The 25,638-nt window shown below is 54.4% G+C and overlaps 1 protein-coding gene, 1 long non-coding RNA gene and 1 other non-coding gene across 5 annotated transcripts; 1 reads left to right on the forward strand and 2 right to left on the reverse strand.

Annotated features, from left to right (window-relative positions):
• The first annotated feature begins 1,459 nt into the window (after window positions 1-1,459).
• On the forward strand, window positions 1,460-12,966 carry ST6GALNAC2 (ST6 N-acetylgalactosaminide alpha-2,6-sialyltransferase 2). 3 transcript variants are annotated; one of them, XM_041486558.1, is made up of 11 exons: window positions 1,460-1,605; window positions 3,129-3,248; window positions 8,186-8,278; window positions 8,398-8,455; window positions 9,066-9,240; window positions 9,977-10,142; window positions 10,226-10,364; window positions 10,530-10,633; window positions 10,774-10,857; window positions 11,409-11,508; window positions 11,697-12,966. In XM_041486558.1, exons 1-11 carry the CDS (start codon window positions 1,601-1,603, stop codon window positions 11,862-11,864), a joined length of 1,212 nt encoding a protein of 403 aa, XP_041342492.1. In that variant the 5' UTR covers window positions 1,460-1,600; the 3' UTR covers window positions 11,865-12,966. The 3 variants fall into 3 exon arrangements, with proteins under 3 accessions (XP_041342492.1, XP_041342491.1, XP_041342490.1); XM_041486557.1 differs by lacking the exon at window positions 1,460-1,605 and having other exon boundaries at window positions 2,983-3,248; XM_041486556.1 differs by lacking the exons at window positions 1,460-1,605; window positions 3,129-3,248 and having other exon boundaries at window positions 7,946-8,278.
• A 1,011-nt stretch (window positions 12,967-13,977) lies between these two features.
• On the reverse strand, window positions 13,978-17,217 carry LOC121363915. The gene is made up of 5 exons (XR_005956800.1): window positions 17,138-17,217; window positions 16,420-16,499; window positions 15,288-15,371; window positions 14,216-14,342; window positions 13,978-14,060 (listed from the first exon to the last, which is right to left on the reverse strand). It is a non-coding gene; the product is annotated as an uncharacterized LOC121363915 (long non-coding RNA).
• On the reverse strand, window positions 16,570-16,645 carry LOC121363918. The gene has a single exon (XR_005956802.1). It is a non-coding gene; the product is annotated as a small nucleolar RNA R38 (small nucleolar RNA).
• Window positions 17,218-25,638: the final 8,421 nt, after the last annotated feature.

A 25,638-nucleotide genomic window follows, 5' to 3' on the forward strand; every position in this document is an offset into this window, starting at 1 on the left:
GCCCCTGTCCTTTTGTAGTGTCCCGGGTGCAGTGCCCTCTCTCCCAGTGGGATAAGACCAGCAGTGACAGCACTGCCAGCCTCAGGCACTGAGCTGCTGCCGTGTTCACACCACAGCCTGGCACTTTGTGGATGCCAATGCGGTGCCATCCCCAGACAGCCAAAATTCCCAGAGGACCAGGGCTGGCAATGGAGGGATCTGGAGTAGAAGCAAGTGGAGATTGAAGCAAACTCCTGTTAAAATATGTTTTGCTTTTATCTTCCTTTGAACCTGTCTGGGCAGGCTGGAAAGGAAGTGGGGAGTGGTTGGATGTGAGGGGATAAAGGAGAGTTGGTGAAAATGCAGGCACAGTGGGACCCAGGGGCAGGGAGAGGGTTTGGGCCCAGGTTTTGGGGCTGAATAATGCAAAAGGGTATTTGTGCAGGGGCTGGAGGTGTGTGAGAGCCTGGAACAACTCTTGAGTGCTCAGGGAGCCATGGGCAAAGGGTTTGGATGGAGCAGGGCTCACCAAGTGCTGCTCCCTGAGCCTGGTGACTTCCTAAAAATCCAACGCCCCAAAATCCCTACAGTTCAACTGAAAAGGCTTGTTTGCCTGCTGAGTCCCTTCCCCCACTGCAACAAACATCTTGGTATGCATATCCTTCAGTTCACAGGCTGGTTCTTTCGGAGTTGAACTAAAATAACCAAGATACTCTTTCAAAAAAGAAACTGGAGCACATCCTCTCCGAAAATACCAAAATAATTCATGCAGATTTTCCCCCAAACCCTTTTCTCCTTTCCTCCAACCCAAACTCTTTGTCGAGCTTTCCACAAAGCCCTGAAAGGTTTTGTTTGCTGCAAATGCAGGGGAGCCATTCAACCAGAACGTGCCGGGGACCCGGGGGCAGCACCCCAACCGTGTCCCCCCTCCTCTTTAGTGGCAGCACCCCATTAGTGTCCCCCCTTTTCCCCCACATTTGTCCTCTCTCCTGGCGGGTTCACTGGGTGGCTGCGACAGGGTGCTGCTGTCGGGGTCCCGACTTCAGAGCCTGCGGTTTCTGAGGAGCACAAAATAAGAATAATAACAAGAATGAGCGGATATGCTCGGGGGTGGCACCGTGGGGCCGCCGGGTGTCCGTGTGGGTGCAGCCCAAACACCCACGTGTTTGAGTCGGACAAGAAAGTTACAAAAAGGGGAACCCCTGCTTATGAGCCGTGGGTGGGTGGCGTGAAAAGGAGGTTAAAAAAAAAATAATTAAAAAGAAAAAGAGAAAAAGAAAAAAAGAAAAAAAAAATTTCAGTTTCTTTCTCGTCTGGGTAAATGTTTAATCCCCAGCTCGGAGAAAATGCAGCTCAAAAGTGCTTTTTTTTCTCAGCAAGTCTGAACCGGTCAGCCTGGTGCCTCCTCCCTCCGGTTTACACCCTCCCTCCCACCGCTCCGGAGGAATATCCCAGCCTGCTCCGAAGTGCGGCTGGGCACCCGGGGCAGGACGGAGCCAGCCCGCAGCGCTGTCCGCGCCCACCGGGCTGGGAGAGCGGAGGCACCGGGAACTTCGTGTGCCCGGGGCTGGCTGCCACCCTCCCGCTCGCCTGCGCTGCTCCGGGGGCTGAGTTGCTCGGGATGGGGTCCTCAGGCACTGAGCTGCTGCCGTGTTCACACCACAGCCTGGCACTTTGTGGATGCCAATGCGGTGCCATCCCCAGACAGCCAAAATTCCCAGAGGACCAGGGCTGGCAATGGAGGGATCTGCAGTAGAAGCAAGTGGAGATTGAAGCAAACTCCTGTTAAAATATGTTTTGCTTTTATCTTCCTTTGAACCTGTCTGGGCAGGCTGGAAAGGAAGTGGGGAGTGGTTGGATGTGAGGGGATTAAGGAAAGTTGGGGAAAATGCAGGCACAGTGGGACCCAGGGGCAGGGAGAGGGTTTGGGCCCAGGTTTTGGGGCTGAATAATGCAAAAGGGTATTTGTGCAGGGGCTGGAGGTGTGTGAGAGCCTGGAACAACTCTTGAGTGCTCAGGGAGCCATGGGCAAAGGGTTTGGATGGAGCAGGGCTCACCAAGTGCTGCTCCCTGAGCCTGGTGACTTCCTAAAAATCCAACGCCCCAAAATCCCTACAGTTCAACTGAAAAGGCTTGTTTGCCTGCTGAGTCCCTTCCCCCACTGCAACAAACATCTTGGTATGCATATCCTTCAGTTCACAGGCTGGTTCTTTCGGAGTTGAACTAAAATAACCAAGATACTCTTTCAAAAAAGAAACTGGAGCACATCCTCTCCGAAAATACCAAAATAATTCATGCAGATTTTCCCCCAAACCCTTTTCTCCTTTCCTCCAACCCAAACTCTTTGTCGAGCTTTCCACAAAGCCCTGAAAGGTTTTGTTTGCTGCAAATGCAGGGGAGCCATTCAACCAGAACGTGCCGGGGACCCGGGGGCAGCACCCCAACCGTGTCCCCCCTCCTCTTTAGTGGCAGCACCCCATTAGTGTCCCCCCTTTTCCCCCACATTTGTCCTCTCTCCTGGCGGGTTCACTGGGTGGCTGCGACAGGGTGCTGCTGTCGGGGTCCCGACTTCAGAGCCTGCGGTTTCTGAGGAGCACAAAATAAGAATAATAACAAGAATGAGCGGATATGCTCGGGGGTGGCACCGTGGGGCCGCCGGGTGTCCGTGTGGGTGCAGCCCAAACACCCACGTGTTTGAGTCGGACAAGAAAGTTACAAAAAGGGGAACCCCTGCTTATGAGCCTTGGGTGGGTGGCGTGAAAAGGAGGTTAAAAAAATAATTGAAAAGAAAAAGAGAAAACGAAAAAAAGAAAAAAAATTTCAGTTTCTTTCTCGTCTGGGTAAATGTTTAATCCCCAGCTCGGAGAAAATGCAGCTCAAAAGTGCTTTTTTTTCTCAGCAAGTCTGAACCAGTCAGCCTGGTGCCTCCTCCCTCCGGTTTACACCCTCCCTCCCACCGCTCCGGAGGAATATCCCAGCCTGCTCCGAAGTGCGGCTGGGCACCCGGGGCAGGACGGAGCCAGCCCGCAGCGCTGTCCGCGCCCACCGGGCTGGGAGAGCGGAGGCACCGGGAACTTCGTGTGCCCGGGGCTGGCTGCCACCCTCCCGCTCGCCTGCGCTGCTCCGGGGGCTGAGTTGCTCGGGATGGGGTCCCCGCACTGGAAAAGGCTTTGCCTTCTGCTCCTGGCAGGTTTAACATCCTCCCTGCTCCTCTACAGTCACTACCACGCTACGGTGGAGGCGCCCACCAGCCAGAGGATCATAGCCAGGTAAGGGGGGACGGGATGGGACAGGGAGGCGGGGATCTGTAAATCCCGCGCGCTGGGATGGGCAGGGGGAATCGGGGTGCCGGTGTGGGCCCCTCAGGGCTGGTGATCGCAGCTCTGCCCCGGCCGCCTTGGGAAATAGGCTGGCAGCAGGCTGTGCTCTGAGTCCTGGGCACCGGCTCCTGCCCACGGCCCCCAACCGAGCCCAGCGCTGCCCAGAGCGGGACCCCAAGGCCACGGAGGGTCTCCAAGGGTCCCCGCATTGGGGTGAACCCCTCCGAGGGTTCAGCGCATCACAGTGCAGAGAAACCCCTGCAGAGTGCAGGCGCGGCTGAGGCTGGGGATCCAACCCGGATCCAACCGCGTGTTCCCGCCGGGCTGGTGCGGGACTGGAGCCCGCTGATCGTCCTGGGGGAGGTTTGGCCCCCACGGAGCTGCACCGACCCCCCCTTGCAGAGGCAGGGCACGGCTGCCCCGGGCTGGGATCCCCCGGGCCGCCCGCACCGCTCGCGAACTCGGGGCTGAAGCGTTTTCCAAACTCCAGCAATTTGCAACTCCGCCTTTGTCTGCTTTCCCTGCATCCTCCAAACCTCCCGGAGCCCCTTCCTGAGCCTGCCCCGTGCCCAGGGCAGGGGGTGCTGGGCTGCCCCGGGGAGCCCCGCCGGGTGCGGGGCAAGGAGCCCGCAGGAGCTCGGGCTGCGGGACCGGCTGCCCTGTCCCCTGCGAGCATCAGGTGCTGGGCCAGGAGAGCGCTGTGGGTGTCCTCCCCCTCCTCGTGGGTGCTTTTGGGTGCCATCGGTGCGACAGAGCCCCACCGGAATGGGGGATGCTGTGGGGACCGGAGCCGGTCCTGCGCAGGGTGAGATTAGCAGCGGGATTTGCTGAGGATGCAGCCGGATGAGCTGCCCTGGGGTTCAGACCTTCTTTCTTCCCCAGCTGGGAGCTCTCCTTGCCCGATGCCACCGTGCCAAAGGGAGAGGTCCCCTCTCCTGCCGGGCTGGTGGATCAGGGGTATCTGCAGCAGCCCGGGCTGGCTGTTGGCTCTTTCCACCCTCGCCGTGCCGGGTGTGCAGTGGTGCCAGCGGCAGCGTTGCCAAAAACTGCCCGGGGCAGTCACCCACAAAGAGCTTGATGTCCACTGGAGGGGAAACTGAGGCCCATGAGGGCAGCAGAATGTGCCCATGGCCCACGCTGGAGCTGGGAATGAAAACCGGCTGTGCTCTGACACAGGGTCTATGGGTGTGGAGAAAACCCCTGGGATGGAAGCAGGGAGCAGGTTCCCCCCACCACATGTTGGGCTAACCCTGCCTGGACCTGCCACAGCCCCAGGTCACCTTCCTTGGAAAGCCAGCCCAGGCTCCAGCCCCTGACTGATGGGACCAAGGGTCAGCTTGTCCAGCCCCGGAGAGGGGCCCAGCGGGAGGTAACACAGAGCTGACCTGTGCTCCAAAGCCCTCCTGGACTCTCCTCTTGGCTTTAATTCAGCTCCTAAAGCTAAACCCAAGCCACAGTGCTGCCTGTTTGCTTCAATTCCCTGTCGTTACAAACATGGCACTGCATGAGTGCTGCTCGTCCCAGCAGAGCTGTGTCCCTGCAGGAACTGGTGCTGGCCTGCCAGCTGAGTCCAGAGCTGGAACTGGGCTGGCCATTTCACAAGGCTGAGGTGCCATCACAGAGCACTCATTTCCTACGCTGCAAGGAGGGACAGGAGGGTCAGAGTCCTCACCTGTGGGTGCAGGTGACGCGGTTTCAGTAGGAGGTTTGTGTGAGCAGTGTCTCCATGCAGAAGTACAGAGGCACAAAGGGGATTAGGAGGAAACTGATCTCTGATGGATGGTGGCTGCTGCCAGCACCAGCTCACCCCAGGACCCCCACAGCAATGCCAAGTCCCTCTGCAGTTCTGCACAAAGCTGGTGGCCCCATGGAAGTGGCAAATGCCCTGTTCCCAGCAGAGCTGGGATGGAGAGAGCCAAATCCCCTGGGGTTCAGGTGGGCACAGCCCTGTCCCACTCCCTGCCCATCCATCTCCCAAACCCCACTGGTGAGCTGCTGGCTGCAGTCGTGGCTTCATTCTTAGGGCAGATGGGACGAGCATGGAGCTCTGCCCAGCCTCGCTGTGCCACTCCTGCTGTGCACCAAGGAAGGATGCTTCTGGAGCTCAGCCCTTCGTGGTGAGATGGAGCAAGAGCGGGTTCTTGTTGCTGTTTTGGCTCCCTCAAATGTTTCTGTGGGGCCCTGGGAGTATTTGCTGAAGATAAGGCCAGAGTGTGTGCTCACAACACTCACACACAGCGTTATCTTCCGGAAATGAGGGATGGCCTTGGACCAGAAACGTCATATTTGTGAATGTCACGATGGTGAGGGAGTGCACCCAGCCCTGGCTGGCTCTGCTGCCACCGCCAGTGCCCGGGCAGCCACAGCCACTCCTTCCCGCAGCCCCATTGTGCATCTGTCGGTCCCGGGCAGAATTGTCATCTTCTGAGTCAACCAAGCAGCACGAGGTGCTTCACCACATCCTGGCAGGTGACGTCAAAGCGCTTGGCTCCCTGTCATGCCGCCGAGATGCTGTTTGGTGGGGGGCCGGCTGCCCCACGCCCTTCCCGGCAGGGTTTGGGCAGCAGCAACGCTGGAGAGCTGGCTCCAGCACCCACAGCTGGCAAGCAAGTGCAGGGAGGTGCTGGCACCGATTTATCAGTTCAGCACAAAGCCTGCAAGAAACGATGAGCAGGTGCCACCCACTGTGTCCGGCCATGGGTGGGGTTGGGGCCCAGCTCCCATGGAAGGTCAGCAGGAGCCGAGCTGCCAGGCTGCCTGTGCCCACCTCCCTCCATCCAGGGCACAGCCACAGATCCCTGGCAGCTCAGAAAGTAGTGCAGCACCCTCGCACTGCCACTGCCCAGGGCTCTGCCTTGTGCTGCAGGCACTGGGTGAGCTGGGGAAGGGAAAGGGAAGAAACAGGAGAGGAGAGCTGGGGAGGGGCTGGGTGGGCAGAGATGTGCAGCTGGGCTTGTGAACCTGGTGGGAAGGGCTGGGGAGGTGGTGGGACAGGGAGAGGCTGCTTGGATGCAGCTGAAGTTTGGACATGGTGGGTGAGGGTAACAGCCTCAGGGTTTGGTGGGAGCTGCACCTCTGTGGCCAGAAAACGGGTGGGTGGGCAACCCAGGGGCTTTGCACGCAGGGACTTCAGTGCTTGGCAGGAGCCAGCTCGAGGTTGGAGCAGGGAGGTTTCCCCAGCCCCTGGTCCATCTGTTGTGTGGTGGCTGGGCTGAGCTCCCTGCACCCCAGGGCAGCTCCCTGCACCCCAGGGCAGCTCTCCGGGGCTGTGCCTTGGGATCCAGAGCTGTGGGACGCTTGTGTGGGAGAGCTTTGCCCTGGAGGATGTGCTGTCAGTACCTGGGCTGAAAGAGCAGCTTCCAGCGTAACCAGCAGGTCTGGCACAGCCTCTGATGGCCTTGCCCTTGCTGTGAGCAGACCCTGCACTGCCCCCTGCAAGCCAAGGGAACAGATAAATTTGCTCAGGCTGGGATTAGTTGGATGATGCAGGATAACACCAGAAAGGCCCTGCAGAAAGCTGCAGCTCTGCATCTCCCTGGGATGGCTCAGTTCCATCTTCGTGGACCCTCCTGAGCATTTTCCCTCCCTCCTCTCTCTGCCTGCTGAGGTGGTCTCAGGATGAGCCTCAGGGGTGAGCTGGTGGGGGCCCTGCTGTGCTGACCCCTAGGCTGTTTGGAGTGGTGGGGGCTTTGCTCCTGCTGGAACCTGACTTCCTATGAGACACCAAGGCAAGACACATGGGCTTGATTTAAAATCTGCCCTGCTCCACTGTTGGGGCTCAGCACCCTCAGCATGCCCTGCCCAGAGCTGGCAGTGCTGGGATGGTGCAAGGAAGGTGCTGGGAATAAAACCTGCTTGGTGCTGCCCTTCCATCCACGCCTGGGGACATGCTTCAGCCCCCAGGCAGGGTGCTGGGCTGTCCTCCCCTGTCATGCCATGCCCCCAGAGTGGCACAGAGCAGGGTTTGGCTGGCAGATGGGTTTGGATCTGCTCCTGAGCAGGGCTGTGGGTGCTGCTGGTGTTGACAGGGGCCATGGCAGGGACAGAAACCCAACTCCTGCTGTGCCCCTGTGCCAGGATACGTCTTGCCAGCAGGGTTGGGGGGGTAAGGCTCCGCTCCCCACCTGCCTTTACCTGTCCCCAGGCTCCCAGGCAGAGATCCTGTAACAAGGAGCCCTTGTCTCCTCCACAATAGCCCCCTTCTGGCCGCAGCACCTGCTGCCCGGGCTGGCCGGGGGCTCTGAAGGGCCTTTCTGTGTGAGGATGAATGGGAGCCTGTTCCCCTCCGGTGGGCTCCCACCTCCTGCTCGCCTGCCCAGCCCCAGTGCCCCCCCAGGGGCTGGGGCAGCTCAGCCTGGCCCCGTGGGGTTCAGGGCACCCCAAGTTGCTCAGGGTGGGCAGCCCCTGCTACTAATGAAGGATCAGGGCATGCCCCAGCCACCTCCATGGCAGAGGGTGTCCCATGCACCCTGAGAGCTTCCAGAGCCCAGTTGCACATTGCTTCTCCAATAGAACAACTAAATGTGTCCTGCTGGCCTGTCCAGTTTATTCCAGCCCGGTCCTCTTGGGACTCAGGAATGGTGGGATGGTGGGAAGAGCCAGGGATGTCTCAGCTGGAATTCCCCAAGGCTGCAGGCTGGGCTGGGTGTGGTTTTTGGTTTATGGGAGTCCTGGAGGTCGGACCCAGCAGAAGATAGTGGCTGCACAAACCCTGCATTTTGCAAAACCTCCTCTCTCCACTTGCAGATGGGTGTGGGTGGGCACAGCAGCGGTGAAGAGGAGATAAATGGAGGGGTCGTGGTGCTGCCCTGTGGCTCTCACAGCGGGGGGATGTCAGGGTGCTCAGTGTCCCCTCCTCAGCTGAGCCCTCACTTGTCTTCTCCCAGCTTGCTGCAGCCGGGGCCGCTGGTCCTGGCTCCCTCAGGGACACCACAGGGAGCCGGCAGCCACAGGTGGGCTCTTGGAGGCAGCTTGGAGAGGTAAGGAGGGAAAATGCTCAGCCATCCTGGCAGGAGCTGGGAGGGCCCTGCCCACTGTGGGCTTCCCCAGTTCGCAAGCAATGGATTTTTAACTCTGCCATATGTTTCCCCCATCCCAGTGGGAATTCCTTCAAGCCCTCTGCCGAGCTGGAGGAGCCGGAGCCCAGCAGAAAGCAGGTAATCATTAGCACAGCACAGTGATGCCCGTGCCCCCTCCATGCTGGGTTTTGTTGGTTGAAGGGCTGTGTGGGGAGGCTGAGGAGGAGCAGCATCCTCTGGAAGGGGTTTACAGAGGAGCAACCTTGTCCATCCACACGAGTGATTCTCCCCAGGCCTCCCTGCTGCCATTGCCCAGTGTGGAGGCTGGAGGCAGCATCACCACCCCCATCCAACCCCGTGACTCCTGGGCCAGCAGTCCAGGCCAGAGACTCATGGGGATGGCCCCGGGCCCTGAGGGGAGCTGTTACTGTTGTGTTCTCACAGAGCAGAGCCCTTTAACGGGCTGCCCACACCTGAAGGTGCTGAATCTTTCTGCCCTCAGGTGACTGTAAGCCCTGGTTCTGCCAGCCCCACCGAGCTGGGTGCCAAAGGCTGTTCTGCAGCACAAAACCAAGGCACGAGGCAATGCCCTGCCTGGGTGACCCGGCAGAACATGTGATGGACAAGGAGCATTTCTGTCCCTGGGTTTGTTCTCACCTTGGAGAGAGCCTGCTGAGGGGTGGAGGTGTCACAGGGAAGGCAGAGCCAGGCTGGAGATTGAGCAGGGATCTTCCTTCCTCCCTCCCAGCCCAGCTCCTGCCCCCACTCTGTAATGGCCAGAGCAAATGCAGACCCCAAGTTTCGGGAGATCTTCCGCTTCAACACCCCGGTGCTGATGTGGGACCAGCACTTCACCCTGGAGACCTGGGACAGGCTGAAGACACGGCATGTCCCCTATGGCTGGCAAGGCTTGTCCCTCGCAGGTACAGACCCAGCTGGGATGTGGGGCAGCTTGAGGGGATTGGGGAGCCCAGAAGGGACTGGAGATACGGGACAGGCAAGGAGCTCTGCAGAGGAGCCAGGAATGTTGATCTCTTCCCACCCCACCTCCCAAGGCACAGGGCAGAGGGTGCGGCTCTTGCTGCATCTTGTGACATTTTCCCTGAATAAAAGCTCCAGTGTGTCTGTGATTATTAACTGGGGCCGGAGGAGCTCGGACAACCAGCTCCATTGTTGTGCATGCAGATTGTTTCCCTTCCCACCCCAAACCCACTCTCTGTTTTCCCTGGCAGCTGCCAGCTTCAATCCCTGGGCTGGGAAGTGCTGGGAACGGCAAGCAGGAGACAACCAGTGGCATTTGCAGAGACATCATCAGAGGGGATGTGGCCAGCACAGGCAGCAGCATCTGCAGGGCTGGAGATATCCGGATGCATCTCTGTGCCTTGCACAGCCTTGGGTGGCCACTGCTTGCAGCAGGGTTAGGAGCATGGGGAGATAAGAGATAAGAGGAGGTGACACCAAGCTGGGAGAGGAGAGCCTGTGTGGTGCCCCCATATCCCACCTGCAGACCTCTCTCCTGCACGGGGGTGGTGTGAGTTTTCTTGTGTGCTGCTCCTGGCTGTGCTGTGCCAGCTCTGTGCGTGCTGTTGCACGTGCTCACATGGGTCGGCACACACCTTTTTTTTCCCTGCTGACTGGTCTCATCCTGCTCCATTCCAGTGGTGGGCAGCACCCTGCAGCTCCTCAACGCCTCGGCCAACAGGCACCTCTTCGACAGGGCCACCTTCTCTGGGGGCTGCGTCCGCTGCGCCGTGGTGGGCAACGGTGGCATCCTCAACGGCTCGCGGCAGGGCAAGGCCATCGACAGCCACGACCTGGTCTTCAGGTGAGGGTGAATCCCAGGCAGGATGGGGCCATGGCTGCTGGGAGATGCCAGCCCTGGACACATGCTCTCTGCTTTTCCTGCAGGCTCAACGGTGCCGTGATCAAGGGCTTCGAGGAGGACGTCGGCACCAAGGTCTCCTTCTACGGCTTCACGGTGAACACCATGAAGAACTCACTCGTCTCCTACGAGGAGTATGGCTTCACCCAGATCCCCCAGGGCAAGGTGAGACCTTGAGGGCTTGTTGGGGACTTGAATCAAGCTGTCCCTTCAGGCTGGGCTTGCTTCTGAGATCTCCTCCCCATCTCGAGAGTCCTCAGTCCTCTCCTGCAAGCATGGGCCGTGTCCCTAAACCCCCTGCCAAGTGCCCTGTCTGTGTCCCTGCTGCAGGACCTGAAGTACATCTTCATCCCCTCGGATATCCGTGACTACGTCATGCTGAAATCAGCCATCCAGGGCAGCCCTGTGCCCGAGGGCTCGGACAAGGGGGATGAGTGAGTAGCTCCCCAAGATCCCCCCAGCACCCCCAGTGATGCAGGCATGACTCGCCTGTCCTCTCCCCACATCTGTCCCCCCCAAGAAGCTCCAGGACTCCCATAACAAAAGTTCTGCCCTTCTCCTTGCCTTGCTACAGCCCACAGAAATATTTTGGACCGGAGGCATCGGCAGAGAAGTTCAAGCTGCTGCATCCTGATTTCCTGCAGTACCTGACAGCAAGGTGAGGGTGATGAGCACTGTGGCTGCTGTCTGGCTCTGCTCCATGCTGGGCTCAGACTGCCTCCTCGCCCTCTGCTCATTCCAGTACAGACCAGTAGCTGTCCAGCATCAAAGTGCAGTCCCACTCTCCCCTAGACACTGGAACCACCCCTGCCCTGCTGTTTGCACACAAGGCAGAGGCGTCTCTCCCCTGCCATTCCTGTTCACTGCAGCACAGCTCACATCCCCTCCTACACCTCCCTGTGCTCACCTTGCTTCCATTCCCCAAAACAAATTAAATTTTGTCCCAGTCTAACAGGAGCAAAAGTAGGTCCCAACGGGATGGTCTTTTCCTGCCTTTTATGAAAGCAGGTGCCCAGGTTGGGGTGGCTCCAAACAGCAGAGGTGCCTTTTACCAGCCTCTGAGCAAATGAGAGGAGCAATCAGAGAGCCCAGTGTTTCACTCAGTGCTCCTGCCTTACTGGGCACTGGTGGCACTGGAGCAGGCTGGGTGGGTGTGGGTCTGGGGGCTGCAGGGCTGTGCCAACCCCACAGCCACCGTGTCCCCATCAGGTTCCTGCGGTCAGAGCTCCTCAACACCCAGTACAGCTCCCTGTACATGCCCAGCACCGGCGCCCTCATGCTCCTCACCGCGCTCCACACCTGCGACCAGGTAAGGGGCCACGGGGCCACTGCTCCCCTGGGGAGAAGGGAGCCCCTCCTTTGGCTGCTGTGGTGTTCCAGCATATCCTGGTGGCTGTCCTACACGTCCCCTGCCCCTGAAGGGAGTGCTGGTGGTGATGGACCACCTGAGGTGAAGCCTTGACCCTTCCTCTATCTGCCCCACCTCCTTCCCCACAGGTGAGTGCCTACGGGTTCATCACAGACAACTACGAGCAGTTCTCAGACCACTACTACGAGGTGGAGAAGAAACCTCTGGTGTTTTATGCCAACCACGACATGATGCTGGAGGCAGCGCTGTGGAGGAGCCTGCACCGCGCAGGGATCATCACCCTCTACCAGCGCTGAGGCCGGGAGCCTGCCCCACAGGGGCAAGTCCAAGGACTCTTGTGGCTCTTCTCCTTCCTCCTGAGGGTCACCTTCTCCCTCCTGAGGGCTCTTCCCAGCTGGCCAGCCAGCCCACGGAGCAGGCTTGCTGCACCACAGCCAGCAGTGATGTGAGGATAACAGGGAAGCTGGTGCTGGTGGAGGAATGTTGCATCTCCTCAGGGATCAGTGGGATTGAACATGGCCTTTGGGGCAGCCAGAAGCACCACAGCTGTGGCTGTGCCCTGCCAGCCCCATGAATGTGGGTTTGGGGCAGCAGTGGCCCCTGTGGAGCACAGGAGGGGCAGGGTGATGCTGGAAGAGGATGCTGGAAGATGCCCTTCACCTTAAACAGTCATCACCATGGTGGGACTGCAGCAGGCAGGATAAATCCTTGCACTGGGGCTCAGGTGACAAGAGGTGACATGTCTGGAGAACACCTCTCTCCAGAAAGACTGCAAAGTCCCAGCTCCAGCCAGCTGTGTGTGGATGTGTGCCACGTTACAGAAGGATCTGTTTGCCTCCCTGGTCAGTGGCACAGAGAGCAGGACAGACACAGAGGGCCCTGTCACTGTCCCCTTCTTGAGGTCTGGTGTTTTCTCACAAGGAAGGGGCTCAAAAGCCACCAGCTACCAGGAGGGTCACAGCAGCTCAGCCAGGACACCAGGAACACGTCCAGGCTCTGAGCAGCCCAGAGGTGACACTGACCTCAGCCGTGTGTGTGGCACTGGCTTTGTCAGCCTTTTCTTGCACAGGGACTCCCTGGTGCCTCTGAGAGGCAGCCCCACACCAGGTGGGTCAAAGTGATGGTCACTCTTAATTTCCTTCCCCAAACCCCAAGGGAGGGGAGGGTTCTGAACCCTTCAGCTGTCCTTCATCCACCAGCACTGCTCAGGGACACCCACCTGGGGAGGCTTCTCCAGCTGGTGGGGGCTGGAGACAGAGCAGTGTAATCCAAGACACTTTCCCACTTTGTGTAATTACATAAATGTTGAATGATTGTTTTCCTTAACACCTGTTTCTGTTCTTTTGATGAACTGGTGGGGTGAGACCCCCCCGCTTTACCTCCCACAGCAGAGGAGCAGTAACAGGGGTAGAGACTTCAACTGGGCAACAGCTCCAAAGGCAGACAGGGATGAAAAGCAGTTTAAATCATGGAGATTCAAGACTCTAAGCTCTGAGCACAGCCCTTTTCCACTTGGAATGGTATTTACTGTATGAGGTTGGTGTACAGAGATGGCAAAAGATACCCTGGCCCTGAGCCAGGGAACCTCCAAACCTGAAGCTCCAGCAGGCTGCTTCCAGCTGGTTCACAGACGCAGGTTAGGCTCCAAGCCTGTTCCAGATGTAATCTCTAGCTTGGGGCCCACCTTGTGTTCCCACGTCTCAAATTAACCTTTGTTCCCATCAGAGCCACCTTGCACTGGTACCACAGCAGCCTGTCAGGCCTGTTTTGTGTTCCCAAACACTCAGCAAAACCTTTCGTGACATGAATGAGCCTGATCCTCACATCTCCCGGCCAAGACACTCTGAAACCTCCTCAAACCAGCTCTGGCCAAGCCTCAGGTGACATCAGCAGCACTGTGACACTCAGGGCAAGATGAGCAGGATGGGGCTGTCATGGTGCTGCAATCCTGCCTGGGATCACCCAGCTCACAGGCACATCAGGAACTAAACAGTGAGAACCACAACAAGCACCCTCCTTCCTTTTCCCTTTCAAAAAGGGACATTCCCAGCCAAGGGTGGAGCTGGAGTTAACTCCATTTTAAGGACTTATTCATGGCTGTATTCCCAAGAACACCACAAGAACCATTTGGCACCAGACCTCAGCCATAAGTTAGTTCTGTCACACTGTTCCCATGAATTACTTCTGGGACGCTGCATCTGCAGACACTGAAGTCTTTGTTATCAGATTCCTATGAAGGGTAAGCTCACAACAGCCATTTCAGGAAGGGTTTTAATCCAAAATCCTTCATATCAGCACAAAATCGTTTCTGTCCAAGAAGAATCAGAATCGTAACAGTTAGAAAACCCCTTTAAGAGCATGGACTCCAACATTTACAGAAATAACCAAATAAAACACAACTTCGACTAATAAGATTTTCCACAACTTATTTTATTCTGGAACAGAAGAAAGCAGGGAACCACTTTTTCCTCCAGCCAACTGTAGATCAGGTCCTGGTGAAAAAAAAAAACAAGGTATCAGAGCAGCTGAAAAGTTCCTGATTTGCAGTATTTAATGTGGAGTACAGGTCTCAGGAGACAAAACCTTGCTCCCACCCAGGCCAATGGCACTAGTACCCAAATCCTTTTTGGACTTAGTGGTCCCTTACCCATGTCGTGGCTGCAGCAACCACTGAGCAGTGAGGAGGAGCATGTGGCTACACACAGGTGGCCATTTCACATGACATATCAGCAGTTATTTTTGACATCCAGTCCAGAACAATCTTCCTTCCCCATCTGTGAGAAACCACAAACCAAGGCTGTAACTGTTTTCCTAAAAAAGTCCATTCTGAAACAATTCCTGTCCTTCTGATCTCTAAGCACTGAGTAGCTTTTACTTGTCCCATTTATTATCAGGCTGCCTCTCCACTTTCTTTTCCCTTGGAAGTCAAAAGCTCCAGGTGCTTGCCCCAGTGCCTGATGCTGCCTGGGAGACAGCTGTGCTGTCAGAGCACCCAAATGCCTGATTTGTGGTGCCATTCCCTCCCCCTTTCACAGTCCTGATGACGCTCCCTGTCACCAGCTCTGCTGGCCTGTCACAAGCTGTTATTGACCTTCTGCAAACAAAACCGAATTCTGTTCAATAAAGCGTAAAATCATTTAGCAGAAGGCAGCTGTCAGCTGCCCAAGACAAAGTGCTGTTCCAGCCTGTGTGCTCAGTGACTGTACATCAGGGAAGATAAAAAATGCATTTCTTATCTGCCCTTCAACCTGTCACTGTTTGCACAAGGAACTTGAAAGCTCTTTGCAGCTCTAAACTGTGCTATGACAACAGCAGCTCTGCAGCTGTGCCTGGGACTGCACCTGGCACAGGGTGGCAGGACAGGGGACAGATTCTGTCACTGGTGCCACTCACAACTGTGGACTCTTTGCAAGGGGCAGGGGACCCACTAAGGGAAGTACTTGAGCCTCAGTGGACATTTTCCTCCTCAAGCTGAGTGTCAGACAGGGATAACAACACATCACAGGCTCAGTGTCTGTCCCACTCCATGCTACACAAACCCCTCATGTTCCCCAAAAACACACACAGAACAGATACACAGCTGTTCTCCCTGGGATTTTTCCTGGTAAACCTTCAGAGATCAGGCTCACCAGGTGACTCAATATGCCTACAGGCCTGGATAGTAATTAATGAATTAAAAACAAACACACAATACTGAAGAATTCAATTCTCTTACCAACCTGAAGCCAAACACAGCAGCTGCCCTCTGGCCAAAGCTGTCTTTGGGCAACAGCAGCCCCAGGATTCTGCAGGACCATTTCCTCCTAAATACAAGTTGCAATGAACACAGTTAGCAAAAGTACTTTAAATAAAGTCAGCTCTCTTCCCCTCACCTCTCCTGAGAAAAATCCCCAGCACTGGAAGATGATCACAGAGCAAGAAGTAGACAGAAATTCTCCATTCAAAGACAGGCAACTTTTGTGTCACAAACTCAGCAGAGCAGAAAGCTGTCCCTCAAGACACAGAGGAGCATGTTTGCCAGGGGGCTGTCTCATTCACAGACAAGAAACTTTGGGAGGTGGATGCTATTTAAATTCTTGTTTAGGGAAAAACCCCACCAGCTCTGAGACACTGGTGGTTTAGACCCTTTTAAGATGTTTCAACTTGACATTCTCCTCATCTTCCAGAAACCTCCCAGCCCAACTTGTTCCTTGCACCCAAGAACAATCCATCCATGGTGTAATTTGTCTGTGGGTTTATGTTAAGAAATGCATTCCTCAGTCCTAGGACAGCCACATCCCCTCAGGTGACAGGTTCCTCAGGGTGTGTCCTTCACAGGATGACCCTGTGGGGCAGGTGAGCTGCACCTCCCCACCCCAGCAACCTGATGCAAGTTTGAAACTGTCCCAGAGCACCTCCAGGCAGGCAAACAGAGCAATTATTCTGTCACTAGGTCTATTTCTGAGACAGATACAGTTATGAGATGAGCTGTGTCAAGTGTCTCCATAATGGGCTGTCATCTAATCCCTCCTACCTCTAATCCTTCTACTCTGGCTCATCTCTGACCACGCTGACAAGCAGGTGCTCTGCTGGGCACCAACACCAGTGAAATTCCCATTCAATCCATGCTGCTTTTCAGCTTGTGCTCCGTGCCAGCCAAGGGCAGCACACTCAGGTGGCAGCTGTGACAAAGCTACAGCCTTTATTGGCTTAATTACATTCATCAAGCTGTTGGGCTTTTATATCCCCTCCCAGGAGCCCCAGGAATTCAGGAGGCTATAATTTGAGACAGCAGAGTGAGTCTTTCTCCCATAACGCTAGAGGAGAAAAAGAAAACCAGACTGTGCCAAGACAGATGCTGCTGTTTCTCACCATTGTGAAGGTGCACTGTGGGTAAATCAGCTCCCCAGCCAGGGGAGTGTTTTTACCCATTCTTGACACGGTGTCATGCTCTGAAACCGAGAAAGGAAACAAGAGTTAGTTCAGGTACCAAATCATTCCTTTACCTTTGTGTCTCTAACACTGAGCCTCAGAGTTACACTTCCACAGAGGAAAGATCAAATTCAGACAGGGATAACTTTTATCATCACTAGCTCAGCTTCCAGAACACCTGAAGAGTAGAGGACCATCCCAAACCGCAGATCCGTTTTTGCCCTCGTGGCTGTCACGCTCCTCACCCGGGCAGCACCAATGCCTGCGGCCACACGCGGCTCCCCGGCCCCACCTGTGCGCGGGGTCTCGGCCCGCCCAACGCCCGCCTCGGGGTGCTGGGAGACAGCCCCGGCTGAGCCGCACCCGCTGCCCATAAAACCCTGAGCACGGCTCGGGCCAGCCGGCGGTTCCTGGCGCAGCCCCGTCACGGCAGGGCCGGAGCCCGCCGGGCCCAGAGCCCCGGCCGTGCTCTCTCCGTCCACCATGGCGAGGAGAGCGGCCACTATCACGCCCTCCCCATGCAGCCCGCAGCCCTCGCCACAGCCCTCTGGCAGTTCCGGCAGCGTACGGGAGTTCCCCACACACCATCCGGCCGCCCCCGTGCCCCTCGAGGCCGCCGTGCCCGCGGATGGCGGCCGATGACGCCGGGCCCACTCACCACACGCAGCTCCGCCACCATGCTGGCTCAGAAACAGCGGGGAGAGGGGCGGCCGCAGAGGCTCATGGGAGCTGTAGTCCTGTTCCGTGAGGGCTCATGGGAACTGTAGTCCTGCCCCGTGTGGAGCGCGGGGGCTGACGGGAAGCGTAGTCCCGTCCCTCAGGAGTAAAGCGCGCTCCTGCCCCCCCTCATCCCACTCCTTAATGGTATTTGCTAATTATTTATTAATTCTTCGTGTACCCTGTTCATTAGCGGGACACGTATGATTGTTCTTAGTAGGCTGAATGCTTCAAAAGGCTGAACATGCATTAGCTCATGGAGGAAGGGGCTAATTAGCTGGAAATCAGGGATTAGTCAGAGATTAGTTAGTAAATGTATGTGCCGTGCTTTGAATGTGCGATGTGCTGTGATTGTCCTTTGCTGTTAAAACCTGACATGAAATCCACATGATCCTATTTAGCTTATATATGAAACTATAAACGAAATTATAACTTATAACATTATCCATATGAAACTATGGATGATTCCATTTAGCTTTAGTATATAAAGTCTGTGTGAACATTAACAGAGTGCAAACACAACCAAGGAGAAGAAACATAAAAACTGCTAATATCTACTTTCTTGCCCCAAAGGCTTATCTAAAAGCTAAAATCCCCCTTCAGCAGAGCTCAGATCCCAGAAGGAGAAAAGATGTGACTTGGATGTGCTGAGGGATTTGCCACTCTTGATTTTTGGGTGGAAGCCGCTCAGCCCACAGAGCCCGTGTGTGCCTGCGAAAGGATAAGCTCTGCCAGGTACCAAGTAATGAATGGACTCAACAATTAAAACTCGGGAGAACAGCATGAGCTAAGTGTGCAGTGGATTGGATGTAATAATTCATGTTTTCAGTGCACAGATAATGGTTCCAAGGATATCCTGGAGTCAGAACAAAGACTCTGGGTGAAGAGGGAGAGCCACTGCCTCGCCCATGCCCACTCTCCTAAATTTCTCTACAATTTTGCCTGTGTGGGAATTAATCGGATTTTCTCAGCTCTTCCCTTTAGAGGGCGACCATGTCCCACAGATCTCCGGCATGGAACCTTCACCGGGAGCTGCAGGACCAGGCAGAGCCTCCCCGAGGTCACCGGGATCTGGTGGCTTTCCTGAAGGTCTGCGAACCGTCCGAGACGTGAAGGAAGTTACAGCCTGGTCTGAGGGTCGTCTTTGAACACACTGTCCTTCCTCAGGCAGCTGCAGTGCTGCTCCCAAGGGCAGTTTGGACATCATTTGGAGAGATTTCCTGTGGCCAATCTCCATCAGTTGTGGGATTTTCTTGCTCCAGTCTCTGAAAGGTTGGACGAGTAAGGAAAGCTATGAAAAGGGCATGTAGATCTTCTACGCATGAACCTTTGGGGGCTGCTCTCAATTTCCCTGCAGAGGATTTGGAGGGGATTGCTTCCTCCCACAAATCGTACGAGAGATCAGTATCTGACAGAGGAGGGAAGGATGGAAAAACAAATGGAAATCAATGACAGCCACTCCATCTTCAGCTGGGCTTTGATCCCATGCTCAGATTGAAGGACAAGGTCATCTCTCAGTTTTCCACCCATTTCTTCTCTTAGCTGCCTGTAAATCCCTCGAGGGAGAAACTCTCCATGCTTATTGACAGTAATTTGATTTCCTCCTGATTTCCCCTCTGCCTGCCCCGGTCCCACCCTGCAGACAGGGCTCCACAAAGCCTGGAGAAACAAAACATCTGGGGCTTCAGAGATGCTTTGCTGTGGTTATCTTTGACATATGGCCAGGGGGAAGCAGCCATTTGAACCCATTAAAGGCAGTTCCCCCCTGGCAGACCCCAGCCCCTGCCAGACTGCAGTGCACAGAGCACAAGGAGATGCTGAGGTGCAGGGATTGATGCTTGTTTCTGTCAGAAATGCTGGGTTCCCAACAAAAAACAGTCCCTTTGGGTAAGGCTGGAGATTGCTTGCTGGTGTTTCAGGTACCAGGCTTACAAGAGAAAATATCTATACTATTAAAAAAAAAAGGAAAAAAAAAAAAAAGCCTGCCACAAGGTCCTAAATCCTGGTGTCAGTTGCTTCAAATCAGCCCCCTGAAATGGCAGAAAGGCTCTTTGGAGCTCAGCAGCAGACAAGCATCATCTTCCCACACAGGACAAGGCACACTGCAAACAAAACATCCTTCCCTGCTCCTGGCAGCAAAGCTCTTAAGCCTTCATTTAATATTAAATACACGTTTAAAGCTAAGCCCATTTCTCAGCATGTCTCGTGTGCTTATGTAGAACTTCAGCAGGCTCAGGAATGCTCTGCTGTAACTGGAGGCCTGTGCACTGAATAACAAGAGCTCTATGCTTACAGAATATCTGTGCAAACAAGGGATGGCTTCTCTGGGATGGATTCTGCAGGTTGAGAAGAGAAAGTGTTCCCCTTTCTCCTGATGGTGCGGAAGAAATTGCAGCTCTGACCATTCAGCTGTTCCTCCTGCTTCTTCCCCTCTTTCTCAACTGAGTTTTGGGCACAGTGCAATAAAGTCAGTCTCAAGGTACTGGTTTTTGAGTGCAACACAGAATGGATCTTGAGGAGATTGTGTCAGTGGGATGGAGACAAGCTGATCAACACTTTTGATCCTTCAGGTCTGTGTCCCAGCCAGGCAAAGTGACCATCTTGTCAGAGCCAGCCAGATTCTGTTCCCAGCTCCTCGGGGGAGTGATCAGAACAGGGAACACACACAAAATGTTCCAATGGCAGTGCATGCACAAATAAATCCTGTGGCCAGACCGATGCATTTGCTGGACAGTAGCAACAGCATGACACCAGCTTCTTCATGGATGAGCATGTTTAATTGAAATATACCCCTCTGAGCATACCCAGAGATAGGGGATGTGTACAGCAACACAAATGCTCCCAAGGCAGCGGGAAAACTTTAACTTTGTAAAGCTACTGAGACCAGGAGAGAGATTTCCTTTTAGGCCAAGTTAGATGAGCGAGGAAAGGAGAGTTGTCCTTGCTTTGGGCAAAGAGATGGATCCTCTCTATTTTCTGTGTCAGCCTGAGCAATTACTGCTTAGTAAGCAGAAAGGGAGTGAATTGGTATAAAAATACCCAGCTAATATGGATGGGAAACTTCTCAGGCCTTCTTTTATCACAGTGTTTCTATTTGCTTGGATTACTTGGCCAACCAGCCATCAGTTCAGCCATCCCCATCTGCACAGTGCTGTAAGCAATATTTCATCTATCAGGCTCAGATACCAGAAATATGCTGGGCACACACGGAGCAAACAAACATTTTCTTGCAAGTGATTAGCATAAGCTGCACCGAGGTCAAGCAGTTGTGTCAGAGCACAATGCAAATCAACATTTCTTCCTGCTGCAGATGGAAAATGGAGAATTGCAAATGCCATATCTCCAGTTCACCTCTTGCTTCCCACCATTTATTCCAGAGGAAGGAGATAATTGTTTTGAGGCACTTTTGAGAATAGCATCTCTGCTGCTTTCATTGCTTAATGGGAAAAAAACCCATGTTTAAATGATGAAAGGTCACATTATTTCAGGATCTTTTGGTTAATTTTTCTTGCCCTTGTGCAGGGAAAGCAGGCCAAATGCCTAATTTGATGAGGTCTGAAGGTAAGCTGAGGCTTTTCAAGATGACAGAGGACAGCTGGTTAAAGGACAGTGGTTATTCCTCCTGCTGCCTGTAAAAAGGTTTCTTGGGAACAGTTTCCCAGTGACATCTGCGTGAAGGAGCCCTGCTGCAGGGTATCAGACCAAGGGCCACCCAGACTCATGTCATTTTTCCAAGATATGTCCAAAATGAATGCCTAGGGAATGCAGGAGCAATGAGAACTTACAGTACATCTCCCAGCACCTTTCCAGCCACCAACCACTCGAGGGGTGCAGATTCTGAGAGCCAGAGGTCAGCTCACTGCCCCTGCTAAAGAGTCTTCTCTGGAACAGAGATTTCAGTAACTTTGTTTTCCATAAACTTGCTCAGTGAATCTGTAACAACCATTCCCTCCTGTGGGGAGGAGAGGGACCAGCTTCCTTTTGTTTGCTCCATGTCTGGCTCCTGGTGCTTTTGTTTGGTGGCCCCAAGTTCCTGCACAGGAAGAGACCATAAATGGCCTTTGCTGTCAACCCTCACTGTAAGGGCAGAACTCATGGATCTACTTATCCTAGCCTTGTCTTCAGGCTCACAAGCGTGATTTCTTTAGAATAGATCAAAGAGGGTAGTGTTGTTTTAAACCATTGTTCTCCTCCAGAATGTGATCTATCCACTTGCAGATGGCTTTTATGGTCTCTAAAGCCTTGCATGGATTAGCCTGAGTTTGACTGTGTAAACATTTTCTCTATCCCACATCCTGCTTCCACAGCATGTCTCATATTCACTTCTCTGTCCTTTCACTCAATCCAAACATCCTGCAGAAAGCCTCCAGCTCTCCTGGACAGCCTTCCTCGCTCCCTTTCCCCACAGGCTGCAAATAAAGCTCAGCCAGCCCAACACAACCCCCAGATTCCCGGAGATCTGCTTACAAGGGAGAGGCTCACATGCCTTTCTTTCTGATCCAGCTACCACCACCGTGCCGCGGTGCCGTTGCTGCAAGGTCGGTCTGTCTTTAGCCGTCTCCCCCCTGCACTTCTCGAGTGCTCTCCTCTCTTTCCTCAGCTGTCATCTCCCCGCTGCTGAAGGAGGTGGGCGGGAGAACACGCTCCGCGGGAGACGGCTAATCTTCCGTAGCGCCTGTGCTCGGCGATGGGAGCGCTCAGCTGCTCCGGCATCCTCCTCCACCTCTCCTCCCAAGGTCAGCCCCACCTTGGGAGGCTGCCTGGGAAGTGCTGCTGGGGGCTTGGGGTGTGTGTGGGGAGCTGGGCATGCACCCCTTTATCCCACAAACCAGGGGCTGCGCCCAGCACACTGCGGAGGAGGGAACTGCTGCAGCACGTCTCGGGGTAACCCCTTCTTCTGGGGGGGGGGACAGGACTGAGGTTTAGGGGTTCACGGGGGTCCCTGCTGCAGGCAAGGTGAGGCACGGGGAGCCAGGACAGCGTGGGTGGCGCTGTCACAAACCGCAGCACCTGGTTTTCCAGAAGTTGCATGTGCTGCTGGCTTGGAGCAGCTGGCAAAAAAACTGGAAACAACCCCCTTCCACCCCAATCATTATTTAAACAGTATAAAGGTCTCTGTAAATGTTTAAAACAACGTGGTTGTGAAGGGAAGGAGGAAAGACAAACAAGTTTGCTGTTTCAGCTTTGCAGAAACAGATCTTAATTTTTGGCAGGGTTTTATTCATCCAGAAGATCCAGCTGCTAGCCCGCTTTGGGAGACTGCAAATTCATAATGACTTCTCAAACATCTTTCAAGAGGCTGCAATTTGGCATGGGCACCACCCTTGATGTCTGTGTTTGGTTAGGGCCTCATGCCATAAGATCCCAGCTCATGGCCAGGGCACCTCAGCCAGGAGTCAGTGGCTGTGAGTACTCACTCCCAGTGATGTTTTGCTTTCCCAGACCTAAGATTTATGGTGGCCAAAGCTCAGCAGGAGCCAGGGAGCTCAAAGTAGCAAGGTGCTATGGGCTGGCTGACTGCTGGGGTACCTTTCCTACACGTGAGCAGGGCAGGAATCAGGAGCACCCCTGTTCCCTGACCTCTGCCAGGTCCAGCCCACTGCCCTTCCTTCCTCATCTGTCTCAGCAGCACTTCCAGCACCTGCTGCATTACCACAGCAGAAACCCTATGTAATTCCTGTTTAAATACACAGCTGGCACCATGACTTCAACTAATTCAGCTTTTTGCTGTTGAAGAGCTGGAGCTGCATCCTGGTTTGGCTCCAGGCTGAGAGGGAATTGATCTGAAGCACTGGGCATTGTGGGCTCCTGGAGTTCCATGCCCTGCAGATCTGATGCCCTGGGTCCCAGATCCCAAACCCTGGAGCATTGGACCTGGAGTAGGACCATCATCTGTGTGGGCTCTCAGGGAAAGGAGAGCATCCTGCTCAGCATGAGGAACATTTTGGACTGGGAAAAAGAGGGTTCATCCATGAAGAAGACATATGAGAAACAGGTCTCTGGGGAGCAGAGGAGGACTGTGCTCCCCACCAACTTGCCTGAGGTCTCAGCTTGTCCCCAGCACCCAGTCAGGGCTTGCTTCTGCCCAGTCCTACCTGCTCTGCTCCTGTCTAGCCAGGGAAGGACTTTGTGCTCCTGGTCAGTCTTGGTTGCCCTGGTGTCCTTCTAGCCCAATCCTGCTCAGTCTCATGCCCAGCTGTGGGGTATAGATTCCCTCAGCACCCAGGGCTGGGTGGCTGCTCTCTGCTCTGAGTTGTTTTGTTCAGTGTGTGCAACCTGTAGTGCTACAGAAATGTGCTCTGCTCTCCTGTATTTGCTCTACAGCCTCTAGAATGACATTCCTGCCTCAGCTGTTCATTCTGACAATGGTGCTGGGCTGTGATCTGAAGATGCTGTTTCCAGAGAAGCTCAAGTACCTGTTGGGTGGCTAAAAATGCCTTGCTGCTGCTGAGGTGTGGGTGGCTGTTCCTCTGTAGATATGGGAGGAGGATGTGAATGATGGTTCCTCATACAGCCAGTCCCAGCCTGGCTCTTGCTGCTTCTGTTTCTGGAGTGACCTGATCCAAAACAGAAAGACTGAGCTCAGCTGTGCTGGCTTAGCTCTTTAGCAGGGCTGCTCCTGTTGCCTGGGACTTCATGTAGTTTGGGGGGGAAAGCTCTGATGCTATTTTCAACCAAAGCCTGAAGAGTGATGTGATGGACCAGATGCTTGTGTGCTGTCCTGCCTCCCTGGAGTCCTCTTCTACTCAAATCAGTAACTGCCCACAGACAGCACCAGGAAAAGCTGTTGCTGGGGTCTCCTTTGCCTTTCTAACTTCAGCCAGCTCCTGTGCAGAGCCTACACTGAGATAAAAGCGACTGACACAGTGTGAAACCTTCCTCCTCTTCAGCAGATGGTGTTTGTGACAGTGGACTTTGCTTGTGTTGTTGTAGCAGAACGGCCTGGACTAGCCAAGAAACAGAAAGAGAAGCTGCAGTCTAGGCTTGCTGGAAGTGGCTTGTTGTGTAAACCTGGATCACAAAGGAATTCTTGATTTTTCAAGGACTGGACTTCTCTGTCATCTCCAGCTTACAAGCTAAAGCACTGTCTTGACTTGCCTGCAGTCAGCAGCTCCAGCCCCTCTGAAGCACTCCTGGAAATCTCCAGGGAATCTCAGCGAGCAGGGAGGTGATGCGTGTTGCAATGTGAACTTCATGTTACCTTCACAGAAAAACTTAATGCATCTTAAGTGGGGCTAACCTGGTGTTGCTGCCTTAGGATTTAGCAGATCAGTGCTGCACCTGTCCTAGTTGTGAACTCTACATGCTTCATGCCTAAAAATCCTCATGGTCAGAGAAACTGCCCTGATTTGAGTGAACCAGAGGTGCTGCTGACGGAGCCTGCTCCTGCATATCCTGCTGAAATCATCACTGAGAAGGTGAAGCTGAATCTCCGTCAGACCCATTTCTGTCAGGCTGAGACTGCTGAGCACTAACTGCAGTGGATGATTTCAAAATAAGCCTCAGTCTCAATCAGGGTGAACAAGAAAAACATATTGCCTTCATATTGTCTGAAGGCTGCCTTCTGCACCATGACTGAGGGTGGAACCCTGTTATCAGCAAGGAGCAGGTGTCAGCTGGCATAAGCCCTCCAAGAAACTGGCTTGCCAACATTTCTATCCTTATTCCATCTATCACATTCAACATGTGAGAGAATACAGAGCAAATGTTCTTCCTTCAGCTGAAAGGGGCAAGAAGCCATGTGCTTTAAGGCTGTTTGTGTGTCTCAGAAGGTTCCAGGCCTCCAGAAACAATTCTCAATTTTCTTCTGGATATCTCTGGCCATCTCCCTGCTTCCAACCCTGCCAAACCACAGCAATCTGTGAAGAAATTGGTGAGTATGGCAGGAAAACTATTGCAGGCTCTGTCCTATATCTGGTTAACACCTGGAAGAGATACTAACCTTCATGGGGAAAGGGTTATGTTCATCTGGGAGCTCTGCTATTCGAGCACACAGAAATTCCATGGACACAGATACCTCCTCATGCAACCCACACTCAGCCCATGCAACCCCTTGTGTGCTTCCCTCCTCGCCAGTTTGACTCTGATAGCACCAGATTTCCTCACAGCACTTGGGGACAAATTTCTCTTAGCCCTGACAAGCCTCAAAAACTCTTTCACAACAAGCCATGTGTGAACTTAATGTGCTCCATATCAGCACCTGCCTCTACCCTGCCCGGTTACAAGAGTGACAACAAGCCTGGGCAGGTAGGAGGACACCGGACACAGCTGGACTTGAATGCTGGGGGGTTCAGCCAGAGTGCACTGTTCCCCACAGCACTGCTTTCAGCTAAAGATCAGATCTCTCTTCACCTCCTCTTTGACTCAAAGCTCTCAGAGTGGTGCCGCATGGATGTGATCACAACGTTCATTAGTCTCTGTCTGAGCCCCCTCATGCTGCAA

Source organism: Pyrgilauda ruficollis, unplaced genomic scaffold (assembly GCF_017590135.1).
Source record: "Pyrgilauda ruficollis isolate IOZ18807 unplaced genomic scaffold, ASM1759013v1 scaffold77, whole genome shotgun sequence".
NCBI lineage: Eukaryota > Metazoa > Chordata > Aves > Passeriformes > Passeridae > Pyrgilauda > Pyrgilauda ruficollis.

Excerpts from the sequence above, each read along its gene's own strand:
- ST6GALNAC2 (XM_041486556.1), top strand. The coding sequence starts at position 8,046 with ATGGGTGTGGGTGGGCACAGCAGCGGTGAAGAGGAGATAAATGGAGGG. Across the intron at positions 8,456-9,065 it reads CGGAGCCCAGCAGAAAGCAG|CCCAGCTCCTGCCCCCACTC; the intron begins GTAATCATTAGC and ends CCTCCCTCCCAG. Across the intron at positions 11,509-11,696 it reads CGCTCCACACCTGCGACCAG|GTGAGTGCCTACGGGTTCAT; the intron begins GTAAGGGGCCAC and ends CCTTCCCCACAG.